This window comes from Colias philodice, chromosome 21 (assembly GCF_061535455.1).
Source record: "Colias philodice isolate Cphi_HAF_F1 chromosome 21, ilColPhil1 Martin Lab GWU primary, whole genome shotgun sequence".
In the NCBI taxonomy this organism is placed as follows: Eukaryota; Metazoa; Arthropoda; class Insecta; order Lepidoptera; family Pieridae; genus Colias; species Colias philodice.
Window position 1 is genome coordinate 4,660,831 of NC_143106.1, and position 18,768 is coordinate 4,679,598.

Sequence of the window (18,768 nt, forward strand, 5' to 3'; positions counted from 1 at the left end):
CAGTTGAAATTATGCATTTACTTCTAATTTAACTGTTCGGCTAATTCGTAAGCTAAAGCGCCTTTACTGTTTAGCTTGCATTGTTTTGAAGTAACAAATTTATTCTCGTTTTCTTCTCCAAATGAGGTCCCATTGGTCCTTTCTTGATATTATTTTTGAAGTGATACTTCTTTAAGCGTGTTGAGAGTAAAATTTCAAAGTCTCGTCATGACAATACCGTCACGTCATAGACTAAGGCGACGATTTTGAATAACGCGTATAGTTATATTTGAATATTGGCAAAGAAGCTTCACTTGTGACACGTATGCTCGGCACACACACTCTTTTTATTTTTATTCGTCATTCTAATGTTTTTATAGGTATTTGGTACTGGAGCCCTGCCGTGCGCACCGATAAGCTATCATTACTGCATTAATAGTTGCTTTTAGCGATCCTTCCAACCTCTCACAGCCACTACCTTTCTCTTGTATTTATAAGGCATCTAAAACAAATATAAAGATAAACCAATTATTTGTACAAAACATAATTTTTATAGTATGTAAATATGGCCATCATATACCGACTAGAATTGGCCATCTGCCCTTATATTCCGCGAGAGATGGCCACATCAATATCTAAAACAAATAATGAAATGAAACAAATAATTTTAAGGTTATAACGTAGCACTGTTCGTATACTTTACAACAAATACAAATATCACCATTATTTTAAGAAACTAACACCACAGTTGTGAAAAACAGTTGACATCTAAAAAATATTCAAGCTATTCGAATCAAAAAACAAAAGATTTACTTACTTTTTCTTTGTTTTTCGCTTAATATTTTGCCGTACCTTTGCCCTCACACACGACGCGCAGCTAACTAAGCGCTAAATAGTGACATCTAGTGAACGAGTCCCTGAAATATTTCGATTGGCCATCTCTCCAGTATGGCCATCTACCCCGGAATTACCCTAAATAAAAAACAGGGAAAGCACATTCAGTCGAAAATGCGTATGTAACAAATCCAAAAGATTTGTTTTTCAAGGTGCTTGAAAGCCTTGGGGCTTACTCGGCTCAAACAAAGATGGGATTTTTTAAGGTTAGAATACAATATTATATTTTTTGATTACATAGTACATATAGTAAAAGTTATGGCTTACGACAAATAAAAATTCGCTTAAATATGATAATGAGAAAAATAGGTAATATGTAAGCCAATTGTTTAGGTACTAATTACTTTTTATCTAGGTACTCTTTGAACGTTTATCGTATATACATACAGAATATGTTTGAAAAACTGTGTATCTATATTCTATACATATAATAAAATCGTTAGAAAGTCAAAACTGTACATTGTACAATGTACATTGAATATTTTTAAAAAGACTACATGGGGCGTGATCTACAATTGATATTGAAGCAAGAAATATGGTTTTAAGAATTTTTGTCCCTTTGTCTGTATGTATGTCCTTGTTAAATTACTTAAAATTTCGCATGAATATTGCTAACAGGTCGGTCCAACATATAGGCTATGTAATATCATCACGCTAAGACCAATAGTGGCGGAGCAACGCAGGTAAGTCCGCGGGGCACAGCTAGTAATATTATTATACTAGTAATATTAAATTAAATTAAAAATATTATTAAAGAGATAAATGAAAAACGACACCTGTATATAATAATTTAATACAACAAAATAACAATAAAGCTAAAATATTCTAACATTCACTGATTTATAACAATCCTTGCGTCTGTAGTAATGTTTAGGGGCGAATGCTTCTTTATGAACGTTTCTAGAACTTTTTGGTCTCTGCCTATTACTTCTACGTTTCTTCTTCCTTCTTTAAACATCTGAAAAGAGAAAAATACATAAATATTATTCAATTATATTAAAAAAAAACACAAAGATTTGAGCTCCTCTGTTGTTTTTGAAACTTTCGATTTAAAAGTAGTCATTTGAAGCGCTTAAATGTTCAGACATGATATGATCTATATAGAATAAAACATAATGTAATGTAAAATTATCAAAATTTCCCTTCGATTCTTCGATTCATAAACCTTGAATTATTATGTCACTATAATTCGTAGTACCCGTAATGTCATTGAACTACGGAAAATTATCTTAACTATTTGATTATGTACTTAAATGAAATTGCCTACATAAAATTTTCATATCAAATTACAGAAATTAACTCTACGCAACATATGAGAATAACCCACATTTTAGATATTTAGTGTTTATCATAATTATTTACGTTACATTAAAAGGAATAATTTAGTATAAAAGGGCACATACACAGTATTACAATATTATTTCCTACAGTAAGGAATCGCCTTTGATGTCGCGCGATGCCGCCGCCAGCGTAAGTACTTACGCTGCCACACGAAAATACGCTAGGGTTGCAACAAATGGGAAATAAAACAATAATTGTGATTATTAATATTATGATGAAATCATTTATTCATATGTACATTCAAAATAATTGCGATTATTAAATCTGATGTAATTATTTGTTCATTAATATATAATTACAGATATTGCACTGCTAAATATTATTTACGTGGACACTTTATTTTTGGATGTTCTTAATTGTATATTATAACATGTAACTAAGTAATACATCCGCATTGGGATGTACAATCTGATTATAAAATAATGAGGACAACATATACATAGCTTTGATTTTAATTCAACAGATACAATTAATACAATCTTTCTGAAATATTGTTTCCTTCTGGGATTTCAATGTAGATTTACATCCGTAAACGGAACAGTTTGTGCGCGCCATAATAGAATATGTAAGTACCTATGTATAATAAAATTATTACACAAAAAATACGACTGCGTCGTCCTTTCGCGCTAGGTAAAGCAAACTAAGCGTGTTTGCTTTACGCGGCCCGCGTCGCCCGACCCCCGCCAGTTCCCCTCCGTTTCTCTGCACAAGTACATTCGTCGCACTACTGTAGGAAATATGGTAATACTGTGGGCACATATTATTGTTCTGATAGTGAATATATATAATAATTTATCTGTCTACAACGAATAAAAAAGTCTTTGCCTATTAGAAATTAGAACATAAGACTCCATAATAGCATTAGTATAGGTGATTTTATTCCATCTATGGGTGTCCCACTATTGGTATACTAAGCGCGAAGGAACTTGTAGTCTTGTATATACTGATCACGTAAAAAATACTACAAAATTACGACAAAAATTTTTTGCTGAATTTTTCCTGAAAATCCATGTTTTCTTCTCTAGCTTCGCGCAGCCGGCATATACCGCTTCTCTAATGTGTGCATTTTGTCTACGAAAACATAATCTTAAACGATAGCTCACGTGCTGGTGGTAAAGTTGGGCGGGTTGCTTGTTATGGGTGTACACTGTACACATAGAGTTTTAAGAATTCATCTTTTTGAAAAAAAATGCGTCTGGAATTTTATAAGTATTTTTTTACATATTCAGCGTATGCAAAACTATAACCTTCTTTGAGCTTAGTATACCAACAGTGGGACACCCTGTATATCTAGACTTTCTTTAGAAAATCGAAGACAGGAACTTAAAATTGTATCACTAATTCTAGCTTATTTCTTCGTTCCCATTCGAGCGAATGCTCGTTTGATCTACATGCACCGTACGGGCTCATTCTAAACCACTATGTTAAATTATTTTAGTATTAACAGGCGTAGCATTCTTTCGTTGTTCACATTGCGTTCGAATAGATTCTATGCAATGTTTTAATACCGTACAAGACTGAATACGAGTTTTCGTTTACACTAAAAGATCACGAAAGAAATTTCTTGCTCTAGCTCTATGTTCGTTTGGTCTAAATGCACCGTTATAGTAGGTATATTAAAATCCTATGTGCAAATACTAATTGGTTCAACTGAGGACCAATCAAACACACTTAGGAGGATATCAATATTGGCTATAACCGGCGAATTTACATACGGACATAGACATCTACGAAAAAATATTATAATGCATGCGGTTAATTAATAAAACAACCGTATTAGTTGCATGGATATATTAATTTTATACAAGTTTAATATTATTCATTCGAGGTGAATGACATTTCGTATTCTTAAAATATATATGTTAAAGCGTGGTTGTATTACGTAATTAAATACTGACATAATACTTTTTAGACATCTTGACTCGACCAAAGTCGGTACAAGAATGACTCGCAACTGCAAACGACCGTTATTTATAGGACGATCAAAACAACTATTCGAGTGGCGTGACTGTGTGAGTCAGCGCTGGTGTTATTTGTGTTGTTTTGATCGTTATTTTGAATATGACATGTAATATTATTATTATTTGATAATTAAATGATTATTAATACTTTTATCCATTTGATTATTATTAAAATAATTAATTAAGTTCATCAATTGATTTACTTTTAAAATATAATTTTATCTTTAAATTAAACGCGCTAACACGGCCATTCTGAAAAAAGCTCGTGCTCTGAGCGGTAATTCAAAACTCAAAATGTTTTAAGTACATAATATTCAAATTATTTGTTTCTTTGTCCAGTTGTCAGACTAAACCACTGTCTGGATCCATACTGACAAGTGACAATCAGGTTATTATTATTTTCCGCCCAGTTGTAAGACTAAGTCACAGAAAACCCGTACAGACAAGTGGCATTCAATTCTATTATTATCTGCCCAGTTGCCAGCCTAAGTCACAGAAGACCCGAACAGACAAGTGGCATCCGATTATATTATTTGCCCAGTTGTAAGACTAAGTCACAGAAGACCCGTACAGACAAGTGGCATTAGATTGTATTATTATCTGCCCAGTTGTCAGACTAAGTCACAGGAGACCCGTACAGACAAGTGGCAGTCGATTATCATAATTAGTTTCCATTACCGCTAACACGGTCATCTAAATTTGGCTTTGGTACTATGTACGTGTAACGTACGTGTAAGAATAGTCTTACTCGTATATAGGACAATAGTAGTCTAGCAATTGCTTGTACTTTTCGCTTCATAGCAATCATTGTCGAGTATTATTGTGATTTACATAGGATTCGATAGCTCAACGAGTTTTTCCAGCTGCGAACAGCGACTTCTGTATCTCATCTGTATCTCAACTCTCAAGTGATAACCATAAGTCCTGGAACATAATTAAAAGTTAAAACACAAGTTATATCCGGCTTGGTCATAGTAAAACAATAACACAATAACGTCCTCGTACGTTCATTTGAAATGAGTACGGTAATTTATCTCGTGATGCCAAAACACAATGTATTATAACACAAACATAACCGCTCGGCCAAACTGACCTTATAGAACACCATCACATCCACATGATGAACTCAAACTCAAATATTGATTCATTCAACTGGACTTCGCTTAGAAGCGTTTTTCAATCGTCAATATACAGAAAAATAATAATTTACCACCACAATAGCTTACACTGGGCGCCATCGAAGGCACCACATTGGATTCAAATGCCCTGGGATCAAAAACTTATTATTTGTAACATAAACACGTCGTTCGCTTACTAGAATTAAAGGTTCAAATATCCTGGACAACCGCCCGGATTGCACATCACATTATAGTATTGATGAACTACATTACCGTTACAATATTCCACACCACAAACATTTACTTCACATAACGCACAAGAAAACACACATTGTGCGAGTTCCTTCATCCTTGTTTACTTGAAGTCAATTTAATCCAATTTTTTTCGAAGGTTGAAGTCCACAGTGGTATACCGTATACTGTCATGATGGTGACAGTGACAGTTGCACACTGTCACGTAGTATGATGGAAGAATTTGTGCCAGCCTGTCAGGATTCCGAGTAAGGGCTGGTTCATCTTCTACTTCTGATGTTAAAGCGTTGTTGTATTACGTAATTAAATACTGATATAATACTTTTTAGACATCTTGACTCGACCAAAGTCGGTACAAGAATGACTCGCAACTGCAAACGACCGTTATTTATAGGACGATCAAAACAACTATTCGAGTGGCGTGACTGTGTGAGTCAGCGCAGGTGTTATTTGTGTTGTTTTGATCGTTATTTTGAATATAACTTGTAATATTATTATTATTTGATAATTAAATGATTATTAATACTTTTATCCATTTGATTATTATTAAAATAATTAATTAAGTTCATCAATTGATTTACTTTTAAAATATAATTTTATCTTTAAATTAAACGCGCTAACATATATGCATTGAGATTTACATTTTTAATGCTATAAATTTAAATATCATTTTTCATATTTAGCGATCGACACGGAAAAATTGTAACGGTACTGATAAATCCATACTAATATTATAAATGCGAAAGTAACTCTGTCTGTCTGTCTGTTACTCAATCACGCCTTAACTACTGAACCAATTTGCATGAAATTTGGTATAGAGATATTTTGATACCCGAGAAAGGACATAGGATAGGTTTTATCCCGGAAATCCTACGGGAACAGGTTTTTCTTTGAAAACGCGGGCGAAGCCGCGGGCGGAGAGCTAGTAATTTATAAATAAATAAGTAAGGCTGTTAATTTTTAATTTTCGGTCAATAATAATAGGAATAGATTATAGAGTTGTTTCTGCAGTTCCATTTGTTACCAAATAATTATGTTGTGTAAAATTTTCTATAATATTATTTACAGTTGATGGTATAACGCGGTAAACCCTTTTTTCAAGATGGCAACCACGAGAAAGTGGCGAAAGATAGGTTTGGTATTTTTTCATTCTCACCACTTTTACATGTTAATAAGGTACAATAAACTACTCGGGAAACTAAGAGCCTGAGTATTTTTTTTCAATGAATTCGATTTTGGGCTTTTGCTTACCAAAACAGGCTCTGGTCTTACTACGGATCTTTTCAAAGCAGCAGGGTTTGTGCTTTCCATAGCATTAAATTACATCTTTTTTTCATATATTATAAGAAAAAAAATAGCGTGTATGCCGAACACACGTGTCAGAAGTGAAACTTCTTTGGCAAAATTTAAAGATACCCGAATCGTCGCCTTACTCGATGACGTGACGGTATTGTCATGACGCGACCTTGAAATTTAACTCTCAACTTACCGAGAAACCATCGCCTCCATCAGCCAAATACGCGGGAGCTACGACTTGGTAGAACTCCTCTGGCTCTATCGCCTTGTCACCGATCAGTGATGACGTCACTCTACCGCCCTCTGGTTGCTTAATATCGTATGTCACTTTGAGACCTTGAAAAATGGTATTATAAAATGTTTTAAATAAATATTTAAACGTGCTTATCTTTGACACTGAAATGGAAATTATATTATAAAATCTATACTATAAGGCTGAAGAGTTTGTTTGTTTGAACGCGCTAATCTCAGGAACTACTGGTCCGATTTGAAAAATTCTTTCGGTTTTAGATAGCCCATTCATCGAGGAAGGCTATATCATCACGCTAAGACCAACAGGAGCGGAGCAACGCGGGTGAAACCGCGGAGCGTATTAAATAAAGATTTAAAAGTTCTGAAGTCTAGTTGGATGAACAAATGTCTGAGTTTCATAGATCAGAAATGTTACACATGAAATATGATGTGGTCTGTGAATTCATGAATCTATTAATAAGTTGTGATAAATGAATAATCAATCCTAAATAAAGTAATCCACTGTATTTAGTAACTAAGAATACATTATTTCTGATTAAATAATAAAGATATTTACTATCATTACCCTCTTTTATTCATTGTTTTTTAACAATGGCAATTGCGCAAAATAAATTACCTATATCGTTAAAAATTACACTGATTATTATCCGTCCCTACCTTATAATCCTACAAAAACACATTATAAACATTATTTCAGTATCTTAATCCTAAACATTATTTGCAAGAAATTACACACAATTAATAAAAAAAAACAATATTTACCTGATACTTGTAAAACATACGGTCCCTTGAACGGGTTTAGAGCCCAAGCTTCAATGACACTTCTCTCAAGCGCCTTTAAAATGTACTTTCCCTGTAATTCAAATGTTTGTATCCTATCGTTGAATGGTAGGAGTTCGAAGATAACCCCTTTTGTGATTTCTGAAATAAATTTAGTATAGTAAATTTACGTATGTCTATCCAAGAAAAAGACAAGCATGGAAATATCTTAGATGGAGATAAATTAACATTGCCGAAGAATTAAGTACATTTATGGTAGTGAAGGTGATTTTGTAAGCCTAACTTGGAAAAATGAACTTTAATCTTTGTAGCATTACTTTCACTTAAATGAAATAATGGCAAATATCAAAATATTATACAAAAATTCATGACAAATTATGTCGACAACAACGAATTATTTAACTCAATATTTTTTTATTGCATCGATAGATGGCGAAATTAAAAAGCATCACCGCTGTGCCGCGGCCGGTCGGAGTTGTTTTCGTTATGGAATTTCTGGATTCAGTCTCCACGCTCAAGGCTCGCGATAGAAGCTATACAATAGCTGAATAACTTACGTCCACTTGGTATAGACGATTTTATATTTCCCCGCTGAATGAACGATACAAAACTGTATGACGAATTATAAGACTCCATAGCCTGCAATAAAACACATAAAAATCCATAAAAATGCATACAACAAGTCAATTATTTAGCAGAAGGCGGCCTTATAGCAAGGTAGCGATCACTGCCAGGCAACCTTTAAAATAAAAAAATACATGATACAATATGTTCTATGGTGAATGAACTATGATGACGCATCATAATGACATTTAAATACTTTCAAACCAAATAAACTAATTGCATAACGACAATAAATACCGGTCAATTACCGGTTAAACTTCATATTATTCAATTGCACCTAATTCTTTGAATGCCGTAAAGGTAAACCAATATTGACTATTAATAATTACTATAACTACTTTGTTTGCTCCCATTAAAAGCTACCGTTTTATCGAGTAACATACGTTATTTTTATCCTGGTCCAATCCAGGCAGTCGCTGTGCTAATATTTATTTTTATCATACATCTATACCATCTATACTAATATTATAAAGCTAAAGAGTTTGTTTGTTTTGTTTGAACGCGCTATTCTCAGGAATTTCTGGTCCGATTTGAAACATAATTTCGGTGTTAGATGGCCCATTTATCGAGGAAGGCTAAAGGCCTATCATCACGCTAAGACCAACAGGAGTGGAGCACTGCGGGTAAAACCGCAGGGCACAACTAGTAATGGATAAAGGTACATTTGATCAATTGAAATCATTACACACAATATTTGTTTAAGGATGTAGTAGTTGGGCGACTATTAGTTTTATTGTAAAAAGTGTACCTTTTGGCTCAATAAATTGTTAACTCTTGAATGTAAGTAATAAAAATGTATTGCAATTCTACACAACTGCCTAATTAATGTAAACAGTTGATAACAAATCTCAGCAAGACTACTAACAAAGTGAGGGTAGTTGGGTCCATCGACGTATAAATAACGTCTGAGCCCTTAGGCACGATTCGTACGAATGCGCCACGATTCAAAGGAAAGCGGCATTTTATAGCATTCGACAGCTAAGCATGTTCTGACAGGAAATAGTGACAGCTATTCATCAAAAAAATATTAAATCAAAAGTTACGTCTAAAAATCCATACTTTATATACTTTATAATATTATAAATGCTCTGTCTGTCTGTCTGTTACTCAATCACACCTTAACTACTGAACCAATTTGCATGAAATTTGGTATAGAGTTATTTTGATACCCGAGAAAGGACATAGGATAGGTTTTATCCCGGAAATCCTACGGGAACGGGTTTTCCTTTGAAAACGCGGGCGAAGCCGCGGGCGGAAAGCTAGTACTATATATACTAACATATTCCCTCATAGCATCAACAAGCATATCCCCAATTGCACATTCTCCAAACACGCAGTCCTCAAAATAAAGCGTGTTCACACTTTCCCCGACCACCGCCTGTTCTGCTTTATGCACCATTTCAGCGTATGGCTGCAGTTTCTTCTTTATTTCTTCGTCTGTAGATTAAAATATAGTAAGGTTATTACGAGGCTTTTTAACGTTCTTGTTAAACAATGTGTCCGGGAAGGATAACTCAGAATCAATGGATAAGTATTGGATATGTTGACTTTATGAATTAGTTTTATTATAAAATTAATATGAGTTGTAGATTTGAAAAAAAAAGTCTATTTTAAGTAATTCCATAAGGATTAATTAAAGATTTTACAATAGGTATACTTATTTTATATATTAGATGTATAAATATAAATCAAGCAAAAAAATTTAAGTACAAGGATGAAAATACTTTCATTTTTACGTCTTTGATAATATAATATAACGCGGATTCCAGATTCTCCTCATGAATCATGATAACTAACTATTATGTCATTGCAAGAAATTATAAGACAAAATTTATATTACAAATTAAAGCACTTCCCTGTCTCCACAGTTTTTATAAAGATTAAATTACTATAACATACCTTCTGGAAGAGATCTGTTCATGAATATTGGTCCACCCTCCCATTTTACGTAGTCGCCGCGGAAGTCAAAAAATACAGAAAAACTTCCCATATATTTTGTAAAGGCTGACGCTTGTACTATCAGCACCTGAAAGATAATAAAGTACATAATTGTATTTAATCTATATGTTGCTTAGATTATTAATCTAAGATATGTTGCCATAATATTATGTAAAACCTACAAAACAAGTTATATAAATTAATCATTAAATAATATTATTATTTACATTTTCTAAACGTTAATAAATCTCAACAGAGCAAAATTATAGTATACAATAACGAGTAGAAATTACATAAATATGTTTTGAAATTTATTTAATAAAAAATATAATTTAAAAAAAATGATTACAATATCCTCATGCTATGGTCTAAACTCATTATGATTATGAATAAGTCCATAAGCCTTGTCATTTTTCATATTACATATTTTATACATGCAAGCCTATATCCTTATGTAAAAGACGTTCTAATTTAGATTATACTGCTCTCCATAACTTATTTCAGAATATTTTACTTTATCCTTTTTTAAACAAACCTTATGTTTCATTTCAGGAGCAGTTTCTACAATCACAGGGTAGGTATCTGCGACTCGTTCTCCGCTTGGCGATGGTCCGTTCCATAGTAAGGAGTGTGTGTGCCCTCCCACTATTATATCTACGTATTGACCGTAATCACGTGCTATTTCTCTAAAAAATAGGTAGAATTAAAAAATATATTTATAGTACGTGTATTCTGAATAAGTCAATATTTGAAAAAATAAATAGAGTAGGATGTGTGCGCAAATTCAAGTTATGTGTGTAAGATAACTTTCAACGTTTAATTGAAATATCAGACCTATTACTATAATAAGCGTCTTTAATTACATTAATTGGATATACATTATACATACATATTTATTGTTTTATTTAGTTCGCGTTACCTGTTAGTTACCTACCACTTTTTGTATGTACATATTATATTTGTTACCAATAAGTATGACGCATTAACCTAGTTTTGATTTGGAATCTAAAGGAGTATTTAATAATTCAGGTATCTTAAAATAACATTTTTATCCTTATACTATAAAATTCCTACTTTTTAAAGCGATTACAATTTATCTTACTTTACCATGTTGAAAATATACTATTATTCACAAGTTATATTAATTGTAGGGAAATTATCAAAAAATTATCACATCGTAAAAGGAAACAAGAAAAATAAACAAGTAACAAGTTTCCATACAGACATTCGAACAACATCACAATTGCAAGATTAGCCCATTGTGAGTACAACAACTGCATCCTGCTTCAAACTAATTCGAAGTATCTCACGCCTTTTATGGTCTTATTATCATACACTTATTATTATCATACGTCAACGTATAAGGTATACTTAGTATAGTGGATGAATGTCAAAAGCATGTAAAAAAGTTAAACTAACATCGTAATGTAACACGATCATAAAACATTAACTAATTGCCAATAATTAATTAGAAAATAAAACCAGAGGCAACGATTTCCCCATTAAAATCCAAACGCAAATAGAAACAAGTACATTAACACACACTTATGAATAGTGTTTGAAAAACATGGAACAACTATGGTTTGATAAGGGAGTACTTATATTAACCAGATGCAGCAGTTGACTAATCACAATTCACAATGAATAATTGAAATATTACCTACCTATATTGATGTGTAAAATACTATTTTCATCATCGTCAACACATTTTTATCCCAATATATATTTATAGACACAAGTTTCCTATGACTTATTAGGCCGCAATTCACCAATTTCGATTCGATTCCCGGGTATGCTTAGTGAATTTAGAAAAATCTTTTAATGCAGTTCTATTTCAATCAAAAATAAAGGAATGTTTCTCTTAAGCAAAATTTGCAAAATCCAGTATTAGGTAGGTACTTTTCGTCCAGGGCCCATAGAAAATTTCCACCCTGTATATGGAAGTGAAACTTCTTTAGGCGCATTGAGAGTAAAATTTCAAGGTCGCGTCATGGCAATACCGTCACGTTATCTCCATAACGCGACGATTTTGGTATCTTTGAATCTTGCCAAAGAAATTTCACTTCTGACACGTGTGCTCGGCACACACGCTCTTTTTTCCCGTAAATTATTAAAATAAAAAAGTCATACTTATCCACATCCAATCCACAATGTGATAAAAGGATAATTATATCCACTCCCATTTCATTTAATTTCTTAGATTCACGTAAAGTTGCCACTTTGGGATCTGTAAATTCAACCTCACCAGCTGAGGACAAAATCTGAAATATGAAAAATACAATCATTCTTTCTGCTTATAGAGGTAGAAAAGTAATAATTTTTTTATATGAAAACATATAAGAAAACGAGATATTCGCTAACAAAATGTCCAAGAGGCCAAAAATTAATTAAACAAGTTGATTATGTAATCAAGGTGTGGACAATGGACATATGTAACCATTTTTATGTATTTTTCCAAAAAGCAAGCATATTATTATGCATTATAACATCGTATACAATAATTATTTCACTTTTTTTGAATTCATTTAATTGAAGTGAAACTTCTTTATCGGGGTTGGAAAAAAATTTAGTGTAACATTTTTCCGTTACGCGCCATCTTTTTTCTTATCCCTACCACGCGTGATTCGACGTACATATTTCTATAAAGTTGCATATAGTAAATTATTTTTTGAAAAATAAGGTCATAAAGAAGTTTCACTTTTTACGTGTGTTACACACGAAAAATGTGTGCGTGTACTAGTCACTGGTACACGCACACATTTTTTGTATGTAGAGTATTTAGAGTATGTAGAATATTTCACACATGTAATTAATTGTATGTAGATCTTATCACATTTATTTATAGCTTAAGATCATTGAGATCAATGTGAAAATGCAAAGGCCGATTGATATTGCCATTTGCCGTATAAGTATTTTTTTTTTAATTAAAGCGATCATCTCGAATACAGGCTGAATTAAGTTTTATGATAATTAGTCTTTTTAGGGTTCCGTATCGAAAAGGTAAAAAGAGACCCTATTATTTTTCGACCATACTTTGTTTTACTCGAAACTCGTTTCGTACTCGTTCGTTTACGTATTTAATTAAAAAAAAATTGAAGTGAAATTAAGACGCGTTCAGAGTAAAATTTCAAGGTCGCGTCGCGAAAATATTACGTATCTCTCGATATCAGTGTATGTAATTATGAATAATCATTAACAATGACCTATCTAGCACTCACCTCTATTTACATATCAGAAAATATTTCGTTATCTAATGTTTGCAAATATTTGCGAACTATCTCAATCAATGAATACCTACTGTCGTTATAAAAGTCGAAAATAATATTTGTTAATTTCCCTATCAAAGTTCAACTTTGTAGGCGTCAAATTTTGAATTTAAGCTAGGAATATTATTTAGAAAATAAATGCCATTGCCAAGGTAGTTAACTACCTAATTTATATTTTTTAAGCTATTGCATAGCTTCTATTGCGGGCCTTGAGCGCGGAAACCTCACGCTCCCCACTCCGACGGTGTGGCTTGAAGGCTTTACCGCGGCAGTCCCCGAGTGCCACACGTCTTTTTTTATATTTTTCACTATTCTACATTATACGATACACGTAAAATTATAAAATAATGGCAATAAGTGTATTTGTGATAAGCCGAAGTGATTTATTCTCTTTCTAAACAAATCTTCCGTATTAGATGGTCAATGCCGTTCTATTTGAGCTTCGTTTTGTCACTTTTGTTAAGCTACATATGTATATGAAACGGGCAATAGAACCTGATTAACTTTATTACGCACCTTAGTAGTAGGTGTGATCAGTCCAATAATACCGATCTTCCTGCCATGCCGTTCCACAACTATGTAGGGCTGGTACAGTCCTTGTAAGCTCGGTTCCTTGCTCGTATCCATGTTCGCAGCGACCACAGGCGCTTTGAGCCCTGATAGATATGGTGCGAGCCCTGCAGGACCGTCGTCGAATTCATGGTTGCCTATTGCCTTAAAAATATTAACGGGTATTAAAAAGGAATAATAATTTTATAATCGAATCGTAATTGATACATTCAGACAAAGGCACATATCCTCTTGGGTCATGCATTGATTGGATTGTTATTAAAACGTAAATGGCTCTCGATCGTTGTGCTAGGCAAATTGCTATACCTACTTGGTATAAAAATACATAAATATAAAAAAGAATGTAGACTTTTAATAGCTATCTACTGACTTTGGTACGTTAAGGGTAGACAGATAAAGTCAAAAATCTAAACAGGGCAATAATAAAAACCTTAAGTTTAGTAAGCACTCCGTCTCTTAATATCATGATACCTACTAGAAAAAGCTATAAATAAACTATACTAACATGAGCATCATGAGGCAGAAGGTTCATAAATTCCAGTATGATCTTCCACTTAAGCAAAGTATACCAATAAGTTCCTTGGAAGCTGTCACCAGCATTTAACACTAGTGCATCTGGCTTCTCCTGTTTTAAATAGATTATATTCTTGTAAAGCCTGGGAAAGCCGCCCAGGCAGGACCCGTTGTTGAAGCGGCATGTTGGAGTTTCGACCGATGTTTCTTCGAACCTGGGTTATGATAAATGTATTCTAAGGAAGCAATTTTCAACGACGAACGAACTTTTTTATCGTGTGCAAACTGCATAGGTCACGTCTACTCGAAAGTATGAATGGAAATGTGCTTTGGCAAATGTTAGATATAGAGACAGAAGTTTTCTTGTCTATAATATCTATAATAATATTATAAAGAGGAAAGGTTTGTATGTATGTATGTAAGTATGTATATATGGTTTTCACGCATAAACTACTAAACCGATTTTGATGAAATTTGGCACAGATAATCTTTAGACCTTGAGAAAGAACATAGGCTACCTTTTATTGCGAAATATGTACCACGGGCGAAGCCGGGGCGGACCGCTAGTAATATATAAAATTTGAATAGGTAGGCACCAGATTAAAAAAATACATAATATGTACATAGGAACCATTGCGCTTTGCAATTTTTAGCCGTTTTACTTTCGATTGCTGTTGATCATTTCAATAATTGCTTATGTTTTTAAAAGCCCTGTTTTTAAAAGGACTCGTGTGACCACACGTGTGACCAAAAAGGGTTCGCGCTAACTTTACGCATGAAAAAATATCCCATAGGATAAGATTCATCTTCTGAAAATTATATTAATAATTAAATACTTACGCGAAAATATAAATAAGTACGTAAAAAATGATGACTTCCAAGTTACAAAAACATAAGCTAAAGGTTAATATATTCCGAAAATTGTATACCTAGAGTCTATAAAAAAACCAATAAGTAGATAAGTATAAAACGAATGTTCAGCATTCGGAGGAAATTTCCTCATTGTCCTTCATATAGCATTTAAAAATGAGCCGTATTTCAATCCTAAAGTGAGTCATTTGTATTTTATAAACAACGCAATCGAAAGTCGCCTTACTTGCAACTACGAATAAAATAAAATTGTAATGAAATGCAATATTGGAAGGTCAGTGCTCTGATTTATAATTCATATCTATCTGAGGCATATTATTATACTCATTATATTATTATCGATTGTACATCGATTTCGATGAAACTTGGCACACGCATGTCTGAAGGTATTTTTTTCCAAATACATATATATATAAATTTTTAAAAACATGTTGATGTTCAAACAACATCCTTAGTAAAGGTGAAGACTTTTCGAATGCGTCTGTAATTTAGATCCACATATGTGGATCTATTTAATACCCGTTACCTTCCAATATTGCATTCCTTTTTAATACCCGTTAATATTTTTTCAATTTTCCCGCCAAAGTATACCTACAGTGTGTCCGGACATGACATACCGATATTTGAAGGGGCTATTCTCCAGGTATTTTTATCGACAATTCAACCCCTCTACAGTCCCCTACCTCACCCCCCTCAAAATGGTTTTCGAATTTTTTAAAGTATGTTTCATCACTCTTATCAATTAAATTTGTTTAGTGGTCCCTAGAATAACTTGTTATTGTTCAAATAAAACCAAATTTAGTATTTTGTGACACTCACTTTCGAAGTTATTACAATTTTCATAAATTCACTATCCGAATTGATAGGTTCCATTTTGAGGGGGGTGAGGTAGGGGACTGTAGAGGGGTTTAATTGTCGATAAAAAATACCTGGAGAAAGCCCCTTGAAATATCGGTATGTCATGTCCGGACACACTGTATACTTTGGCGGGAAAATTGAAAAGTGAACTGGAAAGCACTCTTGAAACTACATAGTAAATTTTTATTTACATTTAGCATTTACTAAGCAAATATTATACTAAAATGTTACAGCGAGATGTTCAATAATTACTTTCAAAAATACGGATCACTGACCAATACGACACTTCACCTCAAATGGTCTTGACCTATCAAATATCACGTCCGCAATTGCAATATTAAGGGCCGATTTTTCAATCGCGAGATAAATAGTCTAATAACTACCCCTCGAATAGATTTATTCAATTATTTATCTAACTCATAACGGCTCGCCTATTTTTCAATCGTGATTTATTTGATGAATAACTATCTGACCAAATATTTCCATATTGGCAGCTCTGCTCTCGGAGTGGCGAAACAAAAATATTAAATTAGTCAGGTTAGAGCGGGATAGAGTCAACTCTTGCAATTTGTCAACAACCGTCATTATGACTCACGTCAGGAGTACATTTTAGTTTGTCTATTGCTCTTCTATGATTGTTGATTGTTGTTTTGATTCGAGTAAAGAGTTTGGTTAAATTTGTGTTTCAATTTATATATTTTACGATAGAAACGACATACTTAAAGGCAGCGTTCAGCAAATTTTCAATGGCATGGTCATCAGTACTATCAAAAACATCAATTTCAATATGATTTTAATTGATAATAATTATATAGAAAGAGGTTTCATTGTTAATAATTCTACGCTCTATGTTATGACATACGAAAATATCCCAAATTTGACGCGTCAGTTGTCAACTCAAACGCCTAACCGTCGAATAGCGCGCTATCTGGCCGTTGGAGCGGCAAATAGATTTATTCCTCAAATAACGTAGTTATTCGATAGATAAGTCCTATTCGTCTATTGAAAAATTGAATATTTTGTTAACTGAAGAATAAAGTCTATCTAGCTGTTTATCTGGGCATTGAAAAATCGGCCCTAACGGTAATAGCTTTGGCATTAAATATGTTAAATGAAGTACTTCAATTAAATGCATCAATACAAATTTATAAACGAAAATAATTAAGGATATTTCTTTGAAGTAAATTGTTTATGTGAAGTTAATTTGCCTCTTAATTCAAGGGCGTTCAATGCGCAATAATATTTTAAAACAATTAAAAAGATCCTTAACTCGATACCCAGTAATGTACATAAGTAATAAATTATTGTACAATCATTGAAAAGCCAGTCAAAAAAACTAAGCAGTATATCCGTAAGTCGAAATAAATAAAATATAAATTACTAGAGGTCCGCCCCGGCTTCGCTCGTGGTACATATTTCGCAATAAAAGGTAGCCTATGTCCTTTCTCGGGTATCAAAATATCTCCATACCAAATTTCATGCAAATTGGTTCAGTCGTTTAGGCGTGATTGAGTAACAGACAGACAGACAGTTACTTTCGCATTTATAATATTAGTATGGATATATAATTAAGTAGTTATTTAAACATAAAATTAACAATACCATATTAAATAATTTATAAGCAATAATTAATCTCTATTCCCGCATTATATTACAAGCTAATAAAAAAACACTTACCGTGCATGGAAGTCGTTGTAATGAATTATTTTCAATTCATACAACCCTTCGAAGGGCAGCGCAAATCCATAGCAATAATTGACCGAGAGAATAAAAATAAAACTGTATAAAACGTTCATTTTCACGATACACTATGACATGTTCACAGCGCGGCGTATTCACAGATACTGTCAATTTGACGTTACTCTAACAATCAAATTGAATCACATTGAATGATCTGAATTATCTATTGTAGACGAAATAAGAGGGTCTTCAGAACAATAGGCGAACGAGCGTCGCGGTTTCTTAATAATAATATATGCAAATGAGTCAATTTAGTTTGTACACGTTTAAGAGTTTAAACGTTGTACGATTGTTCAATCGTTTGCAGTATTGAATACACTAAAGAAAAATATGGTATTCACAAGTGTTTTCCTCAACGCCGGGAAAAACAATAGCAATTAGTGAATATATATTTTTAAGTTTCTTATGGTATATACGCTATTTTGCGTATAATGAGTAGACTCTACATTTTTAATTGTTAATTTAATTTTAAAAAATGGTTCATAAATATCGTCTGAAATAACTTTATACCTTTCT

General features: G+C 33.0%; 1 protein-coding gene across 1 annotated transcript; it reads right to left on the bottom strand.

Annotated features, from left to right (window-relative positions):
• Positions 1-1,650: 1,650 nt before the first annotated feature.
• Positions 1,651-18,363, bottom strand: LOC149478832 (apyrase-like). Its single transcript, XM_089708472.1, has 11 exons — positions 18,190-18,363; positions 14,777-14,999; positions 14,218-14,415; positions 12,566-12,696; positions 10,971-11,121; positions 10,397-10,523; positions 9,777-9,934; positions 8,431-8,512; positions 7,856-8,014; positions 7,035-7,177; positions 1,651-1,831 (listed from the first exon to the last, which is right to left on the bottom strand). Exons 1-11 carry the CDS (start codon positions 18,306-18,308, stop codon positions 1,706-1,708), a joined length of 1,617 nt encoding a protein of 538 aa, XP_089564598.1. The 5' UTR covers positions 18,309-18,363; the 3' UTR covers positions 1,651-1,705.
• Positions 18,364-18,768: the final 405 nt, after the last annotated feature.